The 21,002-nt window shown below is 25.0% G+C and overlaps 1 protein-coding gene across 1 annotated transcript; it reads left to right on the forward strand.

Annotated features, from left to right (window-relative positions):
• The first annotated feature begins 618 nt into the window (after positions 1-618).
• Positions 619-19,141, forward strand: LOC129609217 (LIM homeobox transcription factor 1-beta). Its single transcript, XM_055521145.1, has 4 exons — positions 619-794; positions 17,766-17,964; positions 18,056-18,714; positions 18,780-19,141. Exons 1-4 carry the CDS (start codon positions 665-667, stop codon positions 19,076-19,078), a joined length of 1,287 nt encoding a protein of 428 aa, XP_055377120.1. The 5' UTR covers positions 619-664; the 3' UTR covers positions 19,079-19,141.
• Positions 19,142-21,002: the final 1,861 nt, after the last annotated feature.

Consider the following 21,002-nt stretch of genomic DNA (forward strand, 5'->3'; position numbering starts at 1 on the left):
AATTATTTAAAGAATTTTATAATTTAAATAATTTTTATTTAGTAGCTATATTTTAAAAAAATTTGAAGTCATAGGGGCGCTTTCAAATAATAATCATAAATTTAAAAAGTCATAATATTTTTATATAAGAAAAATAAAATAAAAACGCGGTAACAAGTGTTACCAAAATCACAAGAAAAATTTCATTGCTTTTTTTTCTTTAATTTCATGAAATTTTTGTTGTAAAGTTACGGTAACAAATTTTATTTTAAAATTATCACTATAATTAAAAGTTAATAAATTGAGAAAATTAAGAAATGTTTAATAATAAAAGAATTATTAATCTTGTATAATAAAAATTTATATGGGATTTCTAATAATAAATTTAACATAAAAAACAAGTGATATGAAAATTTTAATGAAAAATAATGAAAATAAATTTTTAATATTAAAAATAACATTATGAATTTATTATTGAAAATAATATTTTACTATTAAATACAATTTTATTTTAATTTAATAATTATTATAAATTTTGTGGCAAAAATTTATGAATTTTATTTGCTCTTCTAAATTTTAATATTCAATGAGATTGGCTAAAAAACATCAGAAATCTCTGAAATAAAAAAATAATAATTTCTTTACAAAACTCAAGGAGATATACAAATTTTTATTTATAACAAAAATGTTAGAATTTTATCCCGTCCCAACAAGTTTAAATAGTAATGGCCTTATGCATCATCAACAAACACCACTTAATGGTACAATTAATATTGGATCCATAAAAACATTAGATTCAAATAATGGTAAAACTGGTATGTTTCTTAAAAATATTTGCAATTTATTTTTTTTAAATTATTAAAATTTTTTTAAAGCTGTTTGCTTAACGTCGAACGTTGTTTACTATGATTTGATTTAATAAGAATTAAATAGTTAAAATATCCGTGATTCTTTATCAATTATATTATTAATTGAATTACATTTGGTATATTATATAAAAGAAATTTGGTACATTTGGCAAGAGTAATTTCATTGAATTCGAAAAGCTGATTCTAAAAATTACACTACGATTATTATTCAGAGTTGAAAATTAACATGGATTGAGGAGAAATGGGAAATTTTGTTTGAAATAAAGAGTTTTGTATCCAAACAATTTGCTTTTCATCAATAGTATTGAAACAACGAAACAACCTTGGCTTGTAATACAAAATTATTTTTTTATCCCTGTTTTCAATTACATAATTGAATTGAAAAATTCAAACTATTCACTAAATTAGAAGTAAAATTTAACATTATTTAAAATCAAGCTTTGTTTATAAAAATGAAAATTAAATTTCAAATATTGTTATGATATTCTTTAAGATTCATCGCATGATTTAATAGAATATATTTAATTGAAAGAGATTACAGTTTTCTAAACAAAACCAATTTTTAACTACTTCGTCTTAGAATAGGTTCAAAATAACACAACACAACATCGTGGGACAACTTTAATCACATGTTAATTTGAAAAAATATAGATTTTCCATAATCCATATAGAATTTCGGCTTAGTGTACTATTTTAGACTTCGAATAACATATAAAAAAATCGTGTTGCCCTTTTTATAAATTTTTCAGATAACGTGTCTCTGTTACGATTAATTTTACATTGGAAAACATCTGAAAATTGTTGAACGAAAATAAAAGTAAATTAAAATTTTTCTTAATAAGCGAAATTTTAATTGTTAAAAGAAGTCTAACTGAAATGTGGAAGAATATTCGAATTCGCACAAACTAGGATTTCAACAAAGTTATACGATTTGGTATAGAGTAAATATTAGATTTGATTTATTAAAACAAATATTTGATGAAGGAAAGAAACACACCCAATTGTCAATTGACATAACAACCCTACTAGGGTCTTCTACTCTTGGGGTTTCAATATTTAAAGAGGTTTATAAATTATTATTTTATAAGAAACATTAATAGTTTGACTTTGGAAGATGAAATCCGACAAGTTGTTACAGAGACGAAACCCAAATAATTATTAATGTGCTGTTAATTGAGTTTGATTTTAGATTATGGTTAATTTTTCTCAAATCCTGGTAGACTTTATTAGATTAACTCTCAAATTAAAAGCACATTCAAATTAAAAGAAAAACTAGAAAGCATACCAAGAATTCTATTTGATCCTTGACAATTCTTGTTGCACTTAAATCAACAAGAATTTTTTGTTGTTCTTCAATCCTTACACTTGAACTTTTGTAGCTAGTTCGAGTTTATTAAAAAGAAAAGTATTACTAGCTTGCTATGCCATTGCCTTTAATTTATCAAATCGTTAATCTCTATAAAAATACTAAAATACAAACATATATACACATACAACTAAATATATATAGAAATATTTCCATTAAATTTGCGAATTTCTAATAAGAATTTTCAACTTCACAATCATCTTCTAACATTTTCCTTTTAAAAACGTTTTCCTTGAATATTAAAAAATAAATTTTTTATGTTTTTCTCGTTTTTAAAAAAAAAAAACAAAAACTTTGAGAACGCAGACATGAAAAAATTTTAATAATTTTTTTTTAATGAATTAAAGTAAAAGTATTAAACCTTGGCCTACATTTTTTCAATATTCATAATTAAAATGGAACGAAGAATTTGAAATTTTTAATAAGTAAAATTTCGAAATTTTCAACTTCATGTTCAATATATTTTAGTCTCACTCTGCATTCATATTAATAGATTTATGGAAAATCATTGAAATTGAAACAAAATTACTTTTGGTATTAATAAAGGATTTTTTTCCTATCTATATTACATATTTTATTTATTAAATAAAATCAGAGGGATTTGGAACTCTTTGAAAACTATTGATGATACTTTCGGCAACTAATATATAAATTAAAACCCTGATGAAGTTGTCGAACAAATCACCATACCATATACATATTTTTCCGAAATATTTTAGTCCAATGTTTAAATGGTCTGACAGTTTTGGTCTAATGCTTAAATGGTCTGACAACGTTTTGAGTTTTAGTGCAACAAAAACTTTTTCAATAAGTTGATTAAATAAAAATGAAACCTTAAAAGAAAGATTACAACTTAAGAACTAATATTAATTAAAATTATTTGTTTTCGATAGAATTCAACGTGCGTCAAATTTTGTAAGAGTTTGTCGAATTAAATTCGAGTTACTATTTATTTTGAAAACCATAACTTTTTGATAGTGAAACAAAATTAAAAACAAAAGAAAATATGAATCAGTCTTCCGAGCTTAACAAGTTGCTCGGGTTCACCAGGACGGTGGGTCAGGGGCGAGTGCTGTAGAACTTGACCCACACTTATGGGGGGAGAGCCACAATAAATCCTTATACATTCTATACAAATATATGAACAATCTGCTAATGCAAATTTTCAGAAAATTTAATTGCCCAAAACTGAAGTCTATTGTTGATCATTTTATTACTCAAAGTAAATTTCTGATTCCTTAACTCTTGAAATGGAAAAATGAAACACACAGAGTTTATAAAATATTTTTACTTTTTCAAATTAAATCTTAATCTTAAAATCTTCTCACTCCTACTTATTATCCGTTGTGCTTTTAAAGTACGTTGAATTCCAAACTATGATATTGGTTGGAAAGCATTTAGTTGAACTTCAAATATTGAACAGAAAATCAAACCAATGATTTTAGAAATTGGATATTGCTCAGTTCTCTTCAACAATTAAAGTCAGAAATTAACATTTTAATGAAATAATAAAATTAACATGCAGTGATATTTGACATGTTTTGTCAAATTATTTTACTACATTTTTTTGTGAAATATTTTGATAGAAGAGTTATAAAGAAAATGGACAAATGGTGATAGATTAAAATCTTCTTCAAGAAAAATGATTTCTTTGTTGACCTTACCGGCTTGTATAAGATTTGAAATTTCTACCTCTCTAGAGAGGGGGTGAGAAATTTAAAATGAAAAGCACACTTTCTTGTTACTTTTCTTGTTAAATGTTCTACTAAAAGCCAAAAATATTTATTTGTATTTGATAAACTAAATGGATTTGAATGAAATATCCAAGGAAAATCTTGAAACACTTTACACTTTCTTTAATTTAATATTGACTTTATTATATAGACTTTATTATACCTTTAAGAAATTTAAACAAAACAATTTTCAACTATTTAAAATTTTTTATAAAAGTTGTACAAAGAAAAAAAAAATTAATTGTAAAAATTTTATCATCTCCTCCTTTGCCTTTACGTATAGTCAGTAAACACAGTATCAGTACGAATGTATGTACGCATGTTCATAAATTTAATATACTTATACTTTCACTTCATTTGAATTTATTTTTTATACTAAAATAAAATTATTTTGAAAATCTTACCCAATTTTTAATACAAGTTTACTCTTTTTTTTTACCTTTAAAGCATAAAACCATTCGTTCTTTAACCTCTAATTGACCACATCAATTTGCAATTATCTTGATACATATATATATATGTATATATTATATGATATTTGAAGTACAATTTGAATAAATCTACACATACATATACACACAGTAGAATTCTGTTGAGTTAAATAGAAAGCGAGGACTCCATACTTCAAGATAAACGAGAATTGTTTCATTTTCAATTTTTTTCAGAAATTTTCAATTTAAATACGATGATGCTTTGATTCAACTTCAGAGAGCATCTTTTCATCAACTGTAATTGATATCGCGTTCTCTTTTGATGTTCACCTTTTCTTAATCCAACATTTTTTTTAAAACTTTATACTTTTTTGAAATTTATGGAAATTTTTGAAATTTTTCATTAATAAGTTGTGATAATTTTCACAATGATTTTTATAATTTGCAAATTTTCTCTAATATTCAGAACAGTTCCATTTGATTTTAACAGTTGCTAGAATTTTAACAGTTGCTAGAACAGTTTTTATGGCCTTACTTTACTTTAGACAAACAAATGACAGTTTGGCATTCTCATGTTCCGACCACTATATCATAATGTAATTTTTAATTTATAAAATATTAATTATAAATTTAAAAAGTATGTTAGAGTAAAAACCTTATAACACCAACTGATTTTAAAACCTTAACCGAACAAAATTTTCATAAATTTTATTACTTGTACTAGAACAAGTATAGTACCGCAAAAATATGTTTGTAATAAAATATCTACCGTATTAAGAAATAAAGCGAATTAAAACGAAATGCAACAATTTGAAAAACCCAATCACAAGTACATGTTATTTTTTTTTCCTTACTCCACTTGGACGCATTAAAGTCTTTAACTTAAATTTATATTTAAACTTTAGTTTCAAAAATTATTGAGTTATAACTAGATGGTTATCAGCCCGCCGTAGTTTTTTTCTAATATCTTAAATATTGAAGGCTATTAATAGTAATAGTGGTATTGTTGTTTATATTTAATACCCAATCTTACGGATATATGGGGTTGATCACTTTTATATTAACATTTTACTATATTTTATTGTATATTTATCTATAATAATATCATAAGTTTGTTTTTATAGTAGCCTAACCAGGTTTTAAACCTCGAGATCTCTTGGTAAAGGGTCAGTGCCTTAACCATTCGTCAGATACCATGTGGATGTTCATTTGCAAATGAGTGTGAATACAAGAAAAATCTCAACTCCAAACTATTTATTCAATTGTGACTGTTGAAAACCTCAATTTTTATTTAAAAATAAGTTCAATCTAACACAACATTCGTTAGACTCTACACTGCTTATTTACATTAATATATAACTATATAAGAATTATATAAATTAAATTTTATTTTTATTTATTTTTTTCTTATAAAATATATTTTCTCAATAATATATTTGTTATCCTATATAATATTATCCTTCAATAAATAAATACATTATTTTTTATATTTTAATATAATCATAACTAAAGTACTTACATAATATACTTATATTAAGTTGTTACTTATATAAAATTAAATTATTGTATATAGAATAAAATTGTTGTAGGCACATTAAACTATAAACAATCCAGCCAGGTTCAAATACATTTTATGCACACCTATAATAACAATTATTTATTATTATGTCATTATTTTCCTTATAAACATAAATGCATATACAAACATCTCTATATTCTTATACATTTATAATATAGGCTCATATACATTTATATTTTATAATAAAATACTAAAAAACAAATAAAAAATACACGTTGTTGTCCTTAATTTGTTATTCTAAAGTTTTATTTTTATTTTTATGTTTTATTTATTTTTTTTTTTTGTATTTATATTTTTATTATCCTTATAAGTTCATTGCACACACAATTATTGCCATTTTCTTTTTATGTCTGAATTCTCATTTCATTTTTTATGATGTTTTTAAAGTTTATATTATGAAGAAGCAAAAATGAGAACAATAAAAAATAAAAAAATAAGAATTTAAAACAGAAAAAAACCACAATTTTTTTTAAGGGAGAAAAATTTAAACTATAAAAATTATACTTTTAAATTATCCTACTAATACAGAATACGAAATTGAAGAAAAAAAAAAAACAAAAATCTTCTTAATATAAAAATTTTAGACTCAACCTTACTCTTTGACATCCTTACATAGGTATACGTAGGTTCGTATTGTTTATAATCCCCTTATTTTTTTTCGATTACTACAAACAATTCACGTTAAACCTATAAAATTCACCCCATATAATTATGTACTAAACACACATCTGCAAACATTACTGTATAGACTGGTATATTTTCTACTACTATGGGCTTACTTTACTTATATACTTATATTATTTATATTACATTCTTATTGTATATGTATATGTATGTATGCAAAATATTATAAAAATAAAAATAAACTCAGTTTTTTGTTATAGAAAAACCTAATATTCAGATTGAATTTCCAGCTGGAAATCATTATACGACCTTTCGTATATATTTGGTTGATTTGGTATAAAACGCTCGCTTGTTATTATTTTTTTTGTACCTGTAGTTTTGATAAAGTTATGATGGCGTCGTCGTCCTTTATTCCTCATAATGCTTTTTTTTTGTTTTTATCAATTTCTTACTTTCCTTTTTGCTTTTTTTTTCTTATTTTGTCTTTAAAACGCCATGTTTTCAAAAAGTCTACACGAAAAGCATTTTATATACGAAAAGAACTTTAAAAAATAAAAAACTTTTCCCAACTTTTTCTTTTTTGTTTTCCTATTTCTTTTTGTTTCTTTAACTGTACTTATTGCCCATAATATAAAGTTTGAAAAAAAAACCATAAAAGAAAAAGCCGAAGAAAAAGTTTCAAACTGTGCGAAAAGAAAATCGATCGATAAAAAAATTAAACTTAAGAAAAAATCAAGAAAAGAAAATGAAATTATTTAAAATTCAATATTATAATCATACATACATACATATGTGTATATCAGATAAGAGGTGTCCTAGTTATAATAGCAAAATTATATAATTAATCCTTTTAAATTAAAATATTAAAATTTTAACAATTTATCGTAATTTTATTATCGTAATTTAATTATATTGTTGGTGTTCAAAAGAATTTTGTCTCTATAATTATGGAAAACACTATAACTTTTCAATTTTGTCATTCGCTACTTTAAAAATCTGAAATTAAATATTTATTTTATAATTTAAAATTTTAGTTCATATTGGTGGTTCTGCGATTAAAATCAGATGGCAACGATTGCATTGCACTTTTTTCAAACAATTCGAGAAATAGAAATTATTCGAGAAATAGAAGTTCCATTCTGTATATCTTTGAATATATTATATTCTATTGAATTATATTGTGTATTTTTTATGAACTCTTTAAAAATCGGAAAAAAATTTAAATTAAAGAGAGTAAATTAGAAACAGTGTTCCTACTCAATAAAAACAAAATGTATCCAATTTCAAGAAATAAATGTATCCAAAATGTATCCAGCCTCCTAAAGTAGAATTATTATACTAAGCTATCTTATTTTATACAAATAAACTAATAAATAATATTAATTTGCTTTATTCAACAATGTGAGTTTCGTTATTTATAGTAAATTCTTTAAGAAATCACACGCAATTTCTATTACATTTTGAAAGTTAAGGTCAGAAAATATAATATGTTCTGTAGCTGTTGAATTATGCGATAAAATCGATTCACCATGAAAACGGACAATTTTTTTTTAGTCAGCAAATAACATTTTTTTGAAGATAAATCAATTTTGCGATTTAATATTAGTAGCACTTCAAAAGTTTTGTAACATTTATTTAGTGTTCGAGAAAGAAACGTATCCATATTTCAGTAAAATTTTAAAATGTAGCCAATTTCGACATTTAGACAGATTAGAGAATCTTTGTATCCAAGCTAAATTTTAAAGCAAAAATGTATCTAAATCGATATAATTGTATTCATGTGGAAACGCTGCTTAGAAATAAAAGGACTGAGAACGTGCTCGGTGTCAAGTGGTATTTTCAACAGAACTTTTTGTGTTTCATATCACTTTCAACGTTATTTATTAAATTGGTCTTTGTTTAACGTGTGAACATCGTAAATTTTCGTTGTTTGTTAGTTGAGGAATTATGTATGAGGTTGTTAGTTGAGGTAAAAAAATTTATGTAAAATGACAGTTTAATAAAATCTACATGCATACAATATAGTACTTTGCGCGTTATAATGACACAAAAAACAATTCGACAAAAGAATAGAGAAAATTAATTTTAATTTAATTTGTAATTACTTTCAATTTTACACATCAAAGGCGCCGTCAATAAACAAAGAAAAGTTATTATGGCACGAAGTAAAAATATATAATTCTATGTCTGAAACTCTCTAAATGTCAGAAAAAAGTTTGAGAAATACTTGGAGTTAGATGGATTCTAATTGTAGGTTTCTCTAATCATTTCAAAATTCTAAATGAACAGAAATACGACCAAATAAAGAAAATTTTTTCTTATATAGACACTTCGAGATAAAATTTTTTAGATCTTAATCAAATTTTACTATTTCTGAGTATACGGAAAATGTAACGCTTGTCTTAACTTATGCATATACGACTTACGTGCATAAGTTACTAGATCGTGTCGATTTGAATTTTATGAAACTAAGAACAGCCATTATCTACAGTAACTTTATAATATGCTGATGGAAATGAAACCGTCTGAATAAAAGATTCTTCCGTCCCAACTTCTCTCTCATAAGATAAAGCTTCGGTAATTAAGTGTTAATTTAAATTTTTTTTTTGTTTTTGAATTTTTTATAAGAAAATTTTAAATTTTTGATGTAGGCACGCGTCTAAACTCAAACTAAGAAAGTTAATAAATCCCTGTAAACTGTTTACTACAAAATTAAATAAATTTCACTTAAATTTAGAATTAATTTCGTTATACCAGGTCTACATGCTACATTTTCCTTTAATTCTTAATAGAAAAGAAAATCAATAAGAGAGTTAGTATACTTTCCACTTAAATTAATAAAATCATTGACTGATTGGATGCAACTAAACAACAAAATGTTATTTCTACATCTAAACGGGACATCTTATATGAATAGGAACAATAAGAAAAACAGTTTATATGCAATACACATATATATGTGTGTACATACATGCATTATACTTTTGTTTGTAAATTGAATTTTCTGAACTTTAAAAAGAAAAAAATGGTTTTTCTTGAAAAAGTTTTTGAATATTGTTGTCGGAAAAAGGAAATTTTCAGGTTTCCTCTTGACATTAACCACCCCTTTACCTATATATAATATTGAATATACTTACCTATCTACCAATTAAGCTACTTACCTGCTTATTTAATATTTAAAGCTGAGTAGATTTGAACATTAACTTTTTTATATTAAATTTGATTCATAGTGTGATCCTAGCGTATATAAAAATCTTAAGCTTCTTTTTCACTGAATATTTGGCGGCTGTGATAACCTAATGATTTTTTTAGTTTTATAAATTGTTGGCATATACACTATAAACATATAGCTTTATATGTAAAATGATTATCACGATATACATATAATGAGGAATAAATATGGAGGACTATCTTTTTCATACGAACGATTTTATGCCTTTTTATGTTTAAATAGACCTTAAATGTTTTTATCAAAAAGAGTATTTTTATGGTTTTTCATTTCAATCATATTGCAACAAACATAGGGAAAGATGAGAAATTTATTTAAGTTTTTAAAATATAAAATTGAAAGGATCCTTTTTTGCAATAATAATATTATTAGTAATTAGTTGGTGAATTCAAATTTACTTCAAACGAATACAAAAAGACTTCAAGTTAAAATGAAACCAACAAAAAATATTAATTGTCAAATTGAATGTCAACTATATTATTACAGAAATGATTTTTTTTACTTAAGGTTTTTGACATATTGAACTAACATTCTTAAGCTGAGTGTGTTTGCGACCGATCTGGCATAAAAATTGAACTGGAATGGTACAGAAAAAATAAAATGATTAAACAATAAATTATACATTTTTTGGTAGTTTTCAACATAAAATCGAAATATATGAACATTTTCGAAAAACCTTTGAAATTTCTTAATAAAAACTTTAAGCAGCTTAATTATGCTTTAAAAATGGAAAAATAATTCGATTTAAAAAAATTCTGGAAAATTTATTTACCTAACGTTTAGGAAAAGAAATTTCCAAATCTTTCCAAATTTATTACGTTAGTTGATCTACATGAACCTAAGTAGCTTTTAAAAAAGGAGGGAGATACAATGCAAAAAAGTAGAAATATCACAGATTTTGTGCACGGCAACTGTTGTGTATTAACCAGCACCTGACATCTACTTTTAAATAAGAGATTTACGCAGTTCTGACTCGCTTAAAAATTGTGTTCTTTACAAAATCACCCTGTAGATTTAAATTAAAGTCAAAAGAATTTTGTGCTAAAAATTAGAAAACTACTGGCAGCATGTTGTTTTCTTTGTGCTATGTGCTTCTCACAATCTATCACGGGTCACGAATTATGTATATGGGCGTTTATATTTCTTGAAACGTAATTGCTTTCATATTGCTACCTCATGGCGCCAAAAATTTTTTTATTGTTAATCATAACACTCATAGTCTCAATTAATAGAAACTGAGTTCTTTTGAAATAAATGTTTCATGTAAGAACCAGTCTCTGGCTAGGTAACTATTTATTAAAAATTTTTTTTTTTAATTATTATCCACTTGTATTAAAAACTAATTATTGATTGACATTTTTGTCATTTTATCAGTTTGTTTGTTATTTCCTTATCTAAAGCACTTATCAAATGTTTTCTAATCAAATATTAACAAGGAAAATAAAAAAAGAAAGGCAAAAACAATTGATACACTCAACTTATAAGAATTTACATAAACCACAAACATATTTCCGTACATACTTACAAACAATAATTTATTATGTATGTATGTTAATCAAACAATGATTTCCCTTAAAATAAACACGAAAATCTCCTACAAACAGCGAAAAAAAAAAACAACGCGAATAAACATTAATATGTGATTTTCTTTTTATGATAAGGACAATAACAACCAATTTATATGGTGAAAGTTGAAGTCCTATTTTGAAATTTTGAAATGCAAATGTATAAGAAATTGTAAAACCGAGGAGTGGTGCGAAGAAGAGTGTGGTTACAGAAACGATAATATTTTTTTTTTTCTATATTGATTGGAAAATTATTTGTACATTTGTGTTTGAATGTGCTAATTTGGAAATTTTTATGTATAATAACACTTACACTTTAATATTATAAATAGATAATAAAATTTATAACAGGGTGATTGCAATGTCGAGAATACAACATCAATGTTCCATCGATAAAAATTTGTTTTAAGAGAAAACTAGGCCATTTCCGAGATAAATAGTTTTAAAGAAAATTTCAGGAACAATATTAGGCCTTCATCTGACTGATTTAAAACACAATAATTAATGGTTCGAAGTCATTGCATTATACGACACAGTCGATCTGTATGCGAACACTTGTACCGATTTTTATGAAATTTTTTGTGTATATAAGTTTACTTTGGCTATATCACGGATTGAACAACTTTTATGGTATATCGCACCTCTCATTGATAGAATTTCTTGGAATTTATTGTTTTTTACCGGATTTTGTAATTGACGAACTTTTTAACTAATTTGAATGGCACAAAGCGAAACTCTACTAAGAGCCAAATTTAGATTTTTCTTGGCATTTCAATTAGAAGCTCATTAGCGGCCTTAAACTTTGAAAGAATTGTTTAAAAGCTATTTTTACAATCTTGTGCAACACTTATAAACTGAACAATACACTTGCGGTCGGTTATGTGCTGACCATTTCTAGCTTCCTTTTATCTCGATAATCCTTATTCTTTCAAACTTCTTAGTTTCATAGCTATTTTAAAGAAAACTAAGGATTAGCCGTTGGAATATTAAAATTTTAGGTGTTTTATTCGTTAACGAAGATTTTATTTACTTTAGTACCATAAGCCTAAATCACCCTGTATACATAAATAAATGTGTTTATAAAGAAAACGATATTATCAGAGACTGTTTATTTTTTGATTAGTTTTTTATAACTGGATATCAAAATACACTTGTATGTGTATTATAAATCAATTAGGGGTTTTTTTTAAAGCTTTACCCATTCAAAAAAAAAATGGTAATAAAAAATTATTGATTTTTTTTATTTGATATTCTAGAAAATTTAACAATTCTTTTTTTTTTTTGGAAAATTTCATTATAATATTCTTGGTACGTCGTTTGTAATATCAAAAAGAAAAAACTTATTGCATTAAAAAATACGAGACACAGCAGTTAATAAAATTATAATTTTATATTAACAGACAAACTGACTACGAGTGCAGAGCTAATATCATTCACAATCTACCATCTAATATTATTCACAATTGATTTGTCATGAATTAATTAATTAAGAAAAATTCAAATTCAATTTTGTCAGAATTCAATTTAAAATCTGAATTGGGATTATTTCAATTGTAGAAAAAATTAATTTGAACTGTGCATGTGTGCATGTGGAGGTATGCATTATTAGTTGTATAACTGCAAGTAAAAACTGTTTGAAATGCACTTGGTAGCTCGTAATACTGCTGCAAGTCCGAAATTTGGTCTATATTCCGTCAAAAATTCAGTTGTGTATTTCAATAAATTAGTGTAGAACAACTGATTCAATTGATAATTTATTGATTTCAATAAAAATTCATTTTCTTTTTTAATTTCAAATTAAAGTTCAAAAGTTTGACTTAATAGAAAGATTGTATTTTTTGACTGATGTATGATTTTATTATGTGATAAGTTTAGTAGCAATTATGAGTTTAGTTTAGCATATTCAAATTATATAAAAATCATAAAGTGATGACCATTTTTATTTTAAATTATTCTCTGTTATTTTAAAATAAATTTCTGTGTTTCTTATTTTAATTTATTTCCATGTCAATGGCCATTTTGAGTACAAATAAATTAGTTGCTGTAATCTTACCCATGGTTTTAGGAAAAATTTTAAAATTGTAGAGAACATTTCGTCGGCAATTTCTTCATGCCTCTGTAGCTCAGTTGATAGAGCGTCCGCCTAGAAAGCGGTAGGTCACTGGTTCGAGTCCAGTTCGAGGAGAAAAATTTTTTTAATGAATTTTTCTGCCTTTAACTCGTTCCTTTGATTACGTCATTCATCTGTTCTGCAGTTGCATGAAGAAATTTCCATTAAGATAATTTAAAATTATCCTCAATTTTGAAATTATCTTGAAAAAATTTTCAATGAAAAGAAGTCAAATTGTCATACTCATAAAAATGAAAAAATAAACTCTTTATGAATAAAAGTAAAAAGTTATGAATTAAAAATATTTTGAAACTGAAATTTAAGATTTAATCATATAGTCGTATTGAATTTATTAAATATTTACTGCTTCACCCAAAACATAAATTCCAAGACAAGGCGGAAAATAAGCGCCATTACTTTAGTTTATGTGTAAGAAACACCAATAAAACCCCAATGATAATTTATGTATGTTCATATATGATTTTAATCTCACTTCAATCAGTTTCCGAATTGCAATTTAAATTCTCATAAATTATTGTATGATAACGTTTTCAAAATTTCCACAATATTGAACTCATTTGGACTATAGTCATTAAATCATAATTAAACTGACTTTAATACAATGACACAAATTCAACGAGTTCGGTCTTTGTTGAAAATCCAAATTTTGTTTTTACACACAATGTAGCTGACATTAAATTTCGATTTTTGCTATAGATTCTTTACAATTTAATATATTTTAGATGCTCCTATATATAAGTACATGTAATATCACCATATCGCATGGATGATCAACTTTTATTTTCCAAAAATATCAATAACAAAATTATAGTACATTCTGTAACAATGCCGCTACAAGAATCCTTTGGAAGAAATTGTTGCATTTAAAGAATATCTTATTTAATTGCTAAAGCTGACTTATGTCTCTGTATGTACTACGTATACATAAGATCGTATGAGTTGCTACTTTGTTCGAGTAAATAAAATTTCCAACAAACACCTGTAATATATTTTTTTTTCTTTTGTAACACTGCCTTACTGATGGGACAAGTTCATGTACAATTCCTAGATATTTTGAACGTATTTTGTATATAAAAATGTTTATCCTATTATTTTATACATTAATTTTATTTACCTATAATTTCTAACAATCAATATATAGGAAAATTTTTATTGCAATAATGCCAAAGAGTGCTATAAAATAGAATTTTTTTTTGTTGGCTTATTTTTATTATTTGTTACGCCATATATCATTGGAATTTATAACCGCGCGATATCCAGGACATGTAATAAATATTCCACATGAATATTTATGTTTTTTTTTCCTCCTTTTTCTTTGTGATCCATTTTTAGTTCAGCCAAGATTTCAAATCTCACAATATATTTATTCATAATACATAATATATTATAATTTATTTAACATAACTGTAAGTAAGTAGTGAGTAAGTAAGTATATGTCAACTTGTATATGTGGTATTACGATTAAAGTATGTTGGTATAAAAATCACCTTATCGAATTACGAATTAAAGTAGTCCAAATATAGATGAATTTTTGGTTAAAAATTTTTTTCATTATTAATGTGTTAGTTAACATGATAAAGCCTTTAGACTTATGCAGTAATATATTGATATTCGGATATGTAAATACACGCCATTTAATTTTAAAAACATGTAAATGAACTTTTCGAGAAATCCTGCTAATTTTACAAATTTTTGCTCAAACACCTATTATGCAAATCAGAAAAAATTCACACAAAAGATGCGAAAAAATTGAAATCAGTCAATTGGTTATTTGCCTACACACTATATTAATGGCAACTAGAAATAGAAGAAAATGAAACTTGTAGACTTTCAAATTGGTTGTTTTTGAAATGGACCTCTTAACCACACAATTTGACGATCTCAAGTAGATTAATGGCGCTTCTTAAATCTAAGTACATTAAAAGCGCGCTACAAAAAACACTCCAACAATTTACATTCTTAAAATGGTTTGATTCAGGTTCTTACTTTCTAGACCTGTTATTTCTGAGACTTTTGCAACTAATTTGCGATTCACATAAAAATGAAGATTAGAATATCATCTTTCTCTTCTCGTAAAAATGAATAGTAAAATTTAGTGCAACAGGTAAATAACGATTAGAACAAAAATGTTTGATTTTTTTTAATTTTAATTTTGCAAAACGAGAAATTTGTTGCCGCCAATGATACGCCAAATTTATTTTAACTGTCCTTTTTCCCGACTTATAAGAAAAATGTAAATATTGGAACAAAGACATCAACTTTAAGACTTAATAAATTGAGATAGAAAAGATCTATAAGACTTTTATACATAAGTCTGGACAAATTCTATACCTCCTCTCTATATCAGAAGTATAATCAAGTCTCGCACACCCCGTACAATGTATTACAAAAAAGAACAGTATAATCTTTTAGATAATTTTTTCATTTTCCCAAAAATTAGTTAAAATGACTTGGGCGTTTTAAAATTGGCGTGCCAGTATTTAAAGATACATACACGCAAATAGCTACATTATGTATGTATGTAGTATATACATAGATTTTATAAAAAAAAATAAAAAAATTAATATCAAAATCTACTATGATTTTTCTGTTTTTTCTATAATTTTTGGAACAATATAAAAAATTTTTGGAGGACAGAAAAAAAAAAACATGAACTTTATTGAGTTGGTAATAAAAATATTAAAATATTTTTTATGGTAGATTAGACTAAAGTTTATTATATAACGTTCACGTTTATAATAAAAATTAATACCTATTTAATTTATAACTGTACATATCATACCTTTAAATACCCGTGTATATTTTGATATAGTACACTGAGTGTGAAAAACGATTAAAAGAGATTTATGATGAGGATCCGAGGGATGTTTTATTTTCGAATTTATCACATTTATATTTAGTTTAGTATTTTCGTTTCTAGAACTAGATAATTGATAAAAGTATTAAAAATTATATAGTATTTAAAAAAAATACTAGGTTTAACTATTGGTATATCAACAGACTTCAAGTTGAAACACTTAAATTTTGTAAATTATTTTGTTTATTTTTACAGTTCGTTTGAAATTTTATTTTTCATAAATAACAATTCTATGGCTTAGAAAATAATATATTTTTATTCTAGTGACAAAATTAGGGCTAATATAAAAATATTTAAATTTTTTCTTCTTCTCCCGAAAATTTTAAATTTTTCGACTTACTTGGTTTTCCATTTGAAATCATTTATTTTCCGTGAAAATTTTTAAATTCCATTGCATACTTTTAGAGTGTGCTCATATACAAATTGAGAATTTTTAATTTAACCTTTAATTGAGAATTTTTTGCACACATCGTTTAAAGAATGCAGAAGATGTCTCTTAAAATTTGAATTATGGTTGCCGCTTTAACATACTTCTTCTTTTGAACACAAAATTTTATAGCATTTACGTTTGCATCTTCATTTATATTTCGCATTAACAAAATGAGAGTCAAAATGAAAAACAACTAAAACGAGAAATGAAAAAATGGCAGAATACTTATTGAAATAATACGTCTGCATTAGTGTGACAACATCTAGAAGCAGATCAAACTCTGTATTCAAAAAGGATTCATAAAACCAAGAAGGAGAATAAAAGAGTAAAGTTTTTTGCAGTGTTTTCATTGTTATTTTCCGTTTATAAAAACACCATTAGTCTTTATATTGTCTTGTTCTTTTTAAAAATTTGATTTGAACTTAGACATTTTTTATACGCAAATACATAAATATGTATCTAAACATACTACAAAAAAATACATACATAGTTGGCATGTCCTTCAATATTTAAAAAAAAAAAAATCAAGTAATTTTAAAATATTATTGCTCTTTAATAAAATTATGACAAACAATAATCCAATTATTCTAAGAATATCAAATATTCTAAGGCGAAATCGAAAATCCTCAATTAATTGCAGTGCTGAACTGAAAGTTTATGGCAAAATAAAAACCTAAAATTTGATATCGTAAAAGTGGTACTACTCAGACAAGATTTAGATATCAGGAACTTTTTACATTTTCCGTGAAACAAGAATCACGAACACATTAGATTTTTATCAAAATTTAATCGAATCGGACAAGTTGCATGAAAAATGTTTGATTTGTACACTCTGACTCCAAATTATTTGTACACTTGGATCCAAATACTCTTATATATTAAAAAATTTCAAACTTTTACGTGTGTGATCGAATTTAATTTTAAACTATTGTGAATATTATTGACTAATTTTTCAATTTTGTATTATTTCAGAAGTTGGTACCATAAAATGTGAAAAGAATTATGAAATATGCGAAGGCTGTGGACTTAAAATACAAGATAGATACCTCATGAAAATTGCTGACGTTAGTTGGCATGAAAGTTGTTTAAGATGTACATACTGTGGAATACAATTAAATCATACATGCTATGTTAGAGATTCAAAAATTTTATGTAAAATGGACTATGATAAGTAAGTATCGAATCTTAACCTTAAATTTAAAACTAAAATCTAGATTAATAATTACATTATCCTCTAATTTAATTTTTTTGTTAAACTATAGATTCTTTAGTATAAAATGCACAAGATGTTGTGGTCGAATTTTACCAAATGATATGGTTATGAGACCAAATCTTCATTATATATTTCATTTACAATGTTTTACATGTTGCATATGTTGTCAACCATTACAAAAAGGTGAACAATTTTTAATGCGTGGCGGACAATTGATATGTCGTCATGATTTTGAAAAAGAATTATATTTAGTACAAAATTGTGATGATGATTATTATGATGATGGATTATTACATCCACATCATCATCACCATCATCATCATCATCATCATCGTTCGCGTGATGGTAGACGTGGTCCAAAAAGACCAAGAACAATATTAACAGCAGTACAACGTAAACAATTTAAAGCATCATTTGAATCATCACCAAAACCATGTCGTAAAGTTCGTGAAGCATTAGCTAAAGATACTGGTTTATCAGTAAGAGTTGTACAAGTCTGGTTTCAAAATCAACGTGCAAAAATGAAAAAAATTCAAAGGAAAGCAAATAAAGATGGTAGTAAAAATTCTGATGGTTCTGATAAAGATAAAGATGATAAAAGTATAAAACAAGAATCACCAAATAGCGAACATGGAAATTATTTAGGTTTAGATGGTTCATATTCATCAAATCAACCCTTAAATCCAAATTTACCATATTCACCAGATGGTAATTTTTAAAATTTTTAATATTTTTTAATTTCAAAATAATTATTTAATTTTTTTGGTTTTTAGATTTTCCTACAAATTCAAATGATAGTTTTTGTAGTTCAGATTTATCTTTGGATGGCAGTAATTTTGATTTAAATGATGAAGGAACATCAGATACAATATCATTAAAAAATTTAGATCTTAATAGTAATGGTAATGGTGGTCACAATAATTCTGCACATGATGCATTTAACAATTTAAACAATAATAATAATAATAATGGTCATCATGGTCATAGTAATAGCAGTGGCCCAAACAGTATAAATCCAATTGATAAATTATATTTAATGCAAAATTCTTATTTTAATAATAATGAAATTTAAAAAGAGTAAAAAATTTTAATTGAAAATAAATTTGTATTTGTAAATAATTTATGTATTTGAACAGTCAAGTTCAAATCTGTCATGTAACTATCATAATTATCAGGATTATCAGTCATAACTTATTTTAAAAATCATAGCTAAAATCACAGTATGTTTAAATTTTTCAAAAAATCTTTTCTTTTTTTTATTAAAGTAAATGTAAATTGTAATATTTAAAATCAACAAAAAAGACGAATTTATTAGATTTAAAAAAAAAAAAAACAAATATTGTAAAAAAATATTAAAAGAGTAAAATTGGAAATTTGAAAGCAATAACAAGTTATACAAAAATATGCGACATTCTGCAGATATGGCAACTTTTTATATTCCATTTTTAGTTTTCTGACAATTAAGTCTTATTAAATATGTTTAATTTCTGAGAACTAAGAGAACAAATCGATTGCTTGTTGCAACACTGACTTTATTCAAAATTTGCATATTTTAGAAAATCAAATTTTTGGAAAGTTTAGGAGAAAATATGTTTTTAAGGTTTAAGTATTTTACAATTTATTGTAAACAAATTAATTGTATAATTTTGGAGCTGGAGAACAACAATTTCTGCACATAATAAGATTATTTTAAATGCTTATTCCTGTATAAATAACTTAGAAATCGTATTTTTTGAGTTATGTCATTGTTGCAATAAATGGGCAACAATAACAAATTCGGCTTCACATTAAATTTTAAAGTGAAGTTTAGAATTTCTCTTCCAATCACATAAACAAAAGTGGTTTTAAGCTCAGATCACTTCTTAATATATCTAAAAGAATATTCTCTAGTATTCTCCATCAGCAAAGAAGAATTAACAATAATTGTGTATATTTTTGTAATCGATGCAAATTATAATTAGTTTCACTCTCCGTCCGTCCGACCGCCCGTCCGTGGACATGTTATAGAAGTTATTTTCAGTTTTGGAAATACAAATAGCCTTAATATTAATAAAAATATGAGACAGGTACGAAATTAATTTGAAATTATTGTCAGAAATAAAAAAATATGGAAAGTAATAATTGGAAAAGGCATTTTAAATCTTTAAAAAAAAGAGGCGAAATTGTCTTATTGAATTGAAAAGTCGCTTATAAAAATAATAAAGAAAATGTGATTTAAAAAATTATATACCTACATACATAACATTTATATGTAAATATATTAATATGTGTAAAATAATTTATTCTTTTGTAATTTTAAGAAATCTAGTCATATGTACTTGTACATTGTATTCGGTAATAACAAAATCAGACTTTTAACATCAGATTTTTTTTAGCCATAGTAAATTTTTTTATTTCTTATATGTCATTGTATATTAGTTAAGTGTTCATCCATTAAGTTCAATTTGTATGAAGTTATGTATTTCAAAATCTGAAGTTTGGCGCTGGTGTTTTGACAACACACAATATTATTCATTACCATTTTTGAAAACTTTGGTATTAGTTTTGAAGAATTCGATTTCTTTTTCGTAGCAGTCTTGCCTCTAAGCCCTAAGCAAACCAGCTAAAACATTCTATTTCTATAGTCCAAAGCTTCTATGTGTAGGTTTTATTTTAGAATATTTTTTTATTTTGTTTTAAAATTCTTATAAAATCTATTTTTTTGAAAATTTAAGAAATTAGTGTTATAAACCGTAAGTCTCTTCAAGTTCCTTTATGTGGGATTCTTCCGATTAAAAATCAGTCTCGTTCTTTAACATTTCAATCTTATTGATTATATTTAATAATTTCCAAAATTTGAACAAAACGCTGACCATTTTAAAATAATAAAAAATTACCTCGTCCCCATGAGCACAAAATGACATTCAACTATTTTAGATGACATTCAACTCTTTTAGAGTAGGTATACAAATTCACTAATTGTTTTAAAAAACTTGAACATTAAAGTGACAACATTT

This window comes from Condylostylus longicornis, unplaced genomic scaffold (assembly GCF_029603195.1).
Source record: "Condylostylus longicornis isolate FDR11 unplaced genomic scaffold, ASM2960319v2 ptg000038l, whole genome shotgun sequence".
NCBI lineage: Eukaryota > Metazoa > Arthropoda > Insecta > Diptera > Dolichopodidae > Condylostylus > Condylostylus longicornis.

Excerpts from the sequence above, each read along its gene's own strand:
- LOC129609217 (XM_055521145.1), top strand. The coding sequence starts at position 665 with ATGTTAGAATTTTATCCCGTCCCAACAAGTTTAAATAGTAATGGCCTT. Across the intron at positions 17,965-18,055 it reads TGTAAAATGGACTATGATAA|ATTCTTTAGTATAAAATGCA; the intron begins GTAAGTATCGAA and ends GTTAAACTATAG. Across the intron at positions 18,715-18,779 it reads TTTACCATATTCACCAGATG|ATTTTCCTACAAATTCAAAT; the intron begins GTAATTTTTAAA and ends TTTGGTTTTTAG.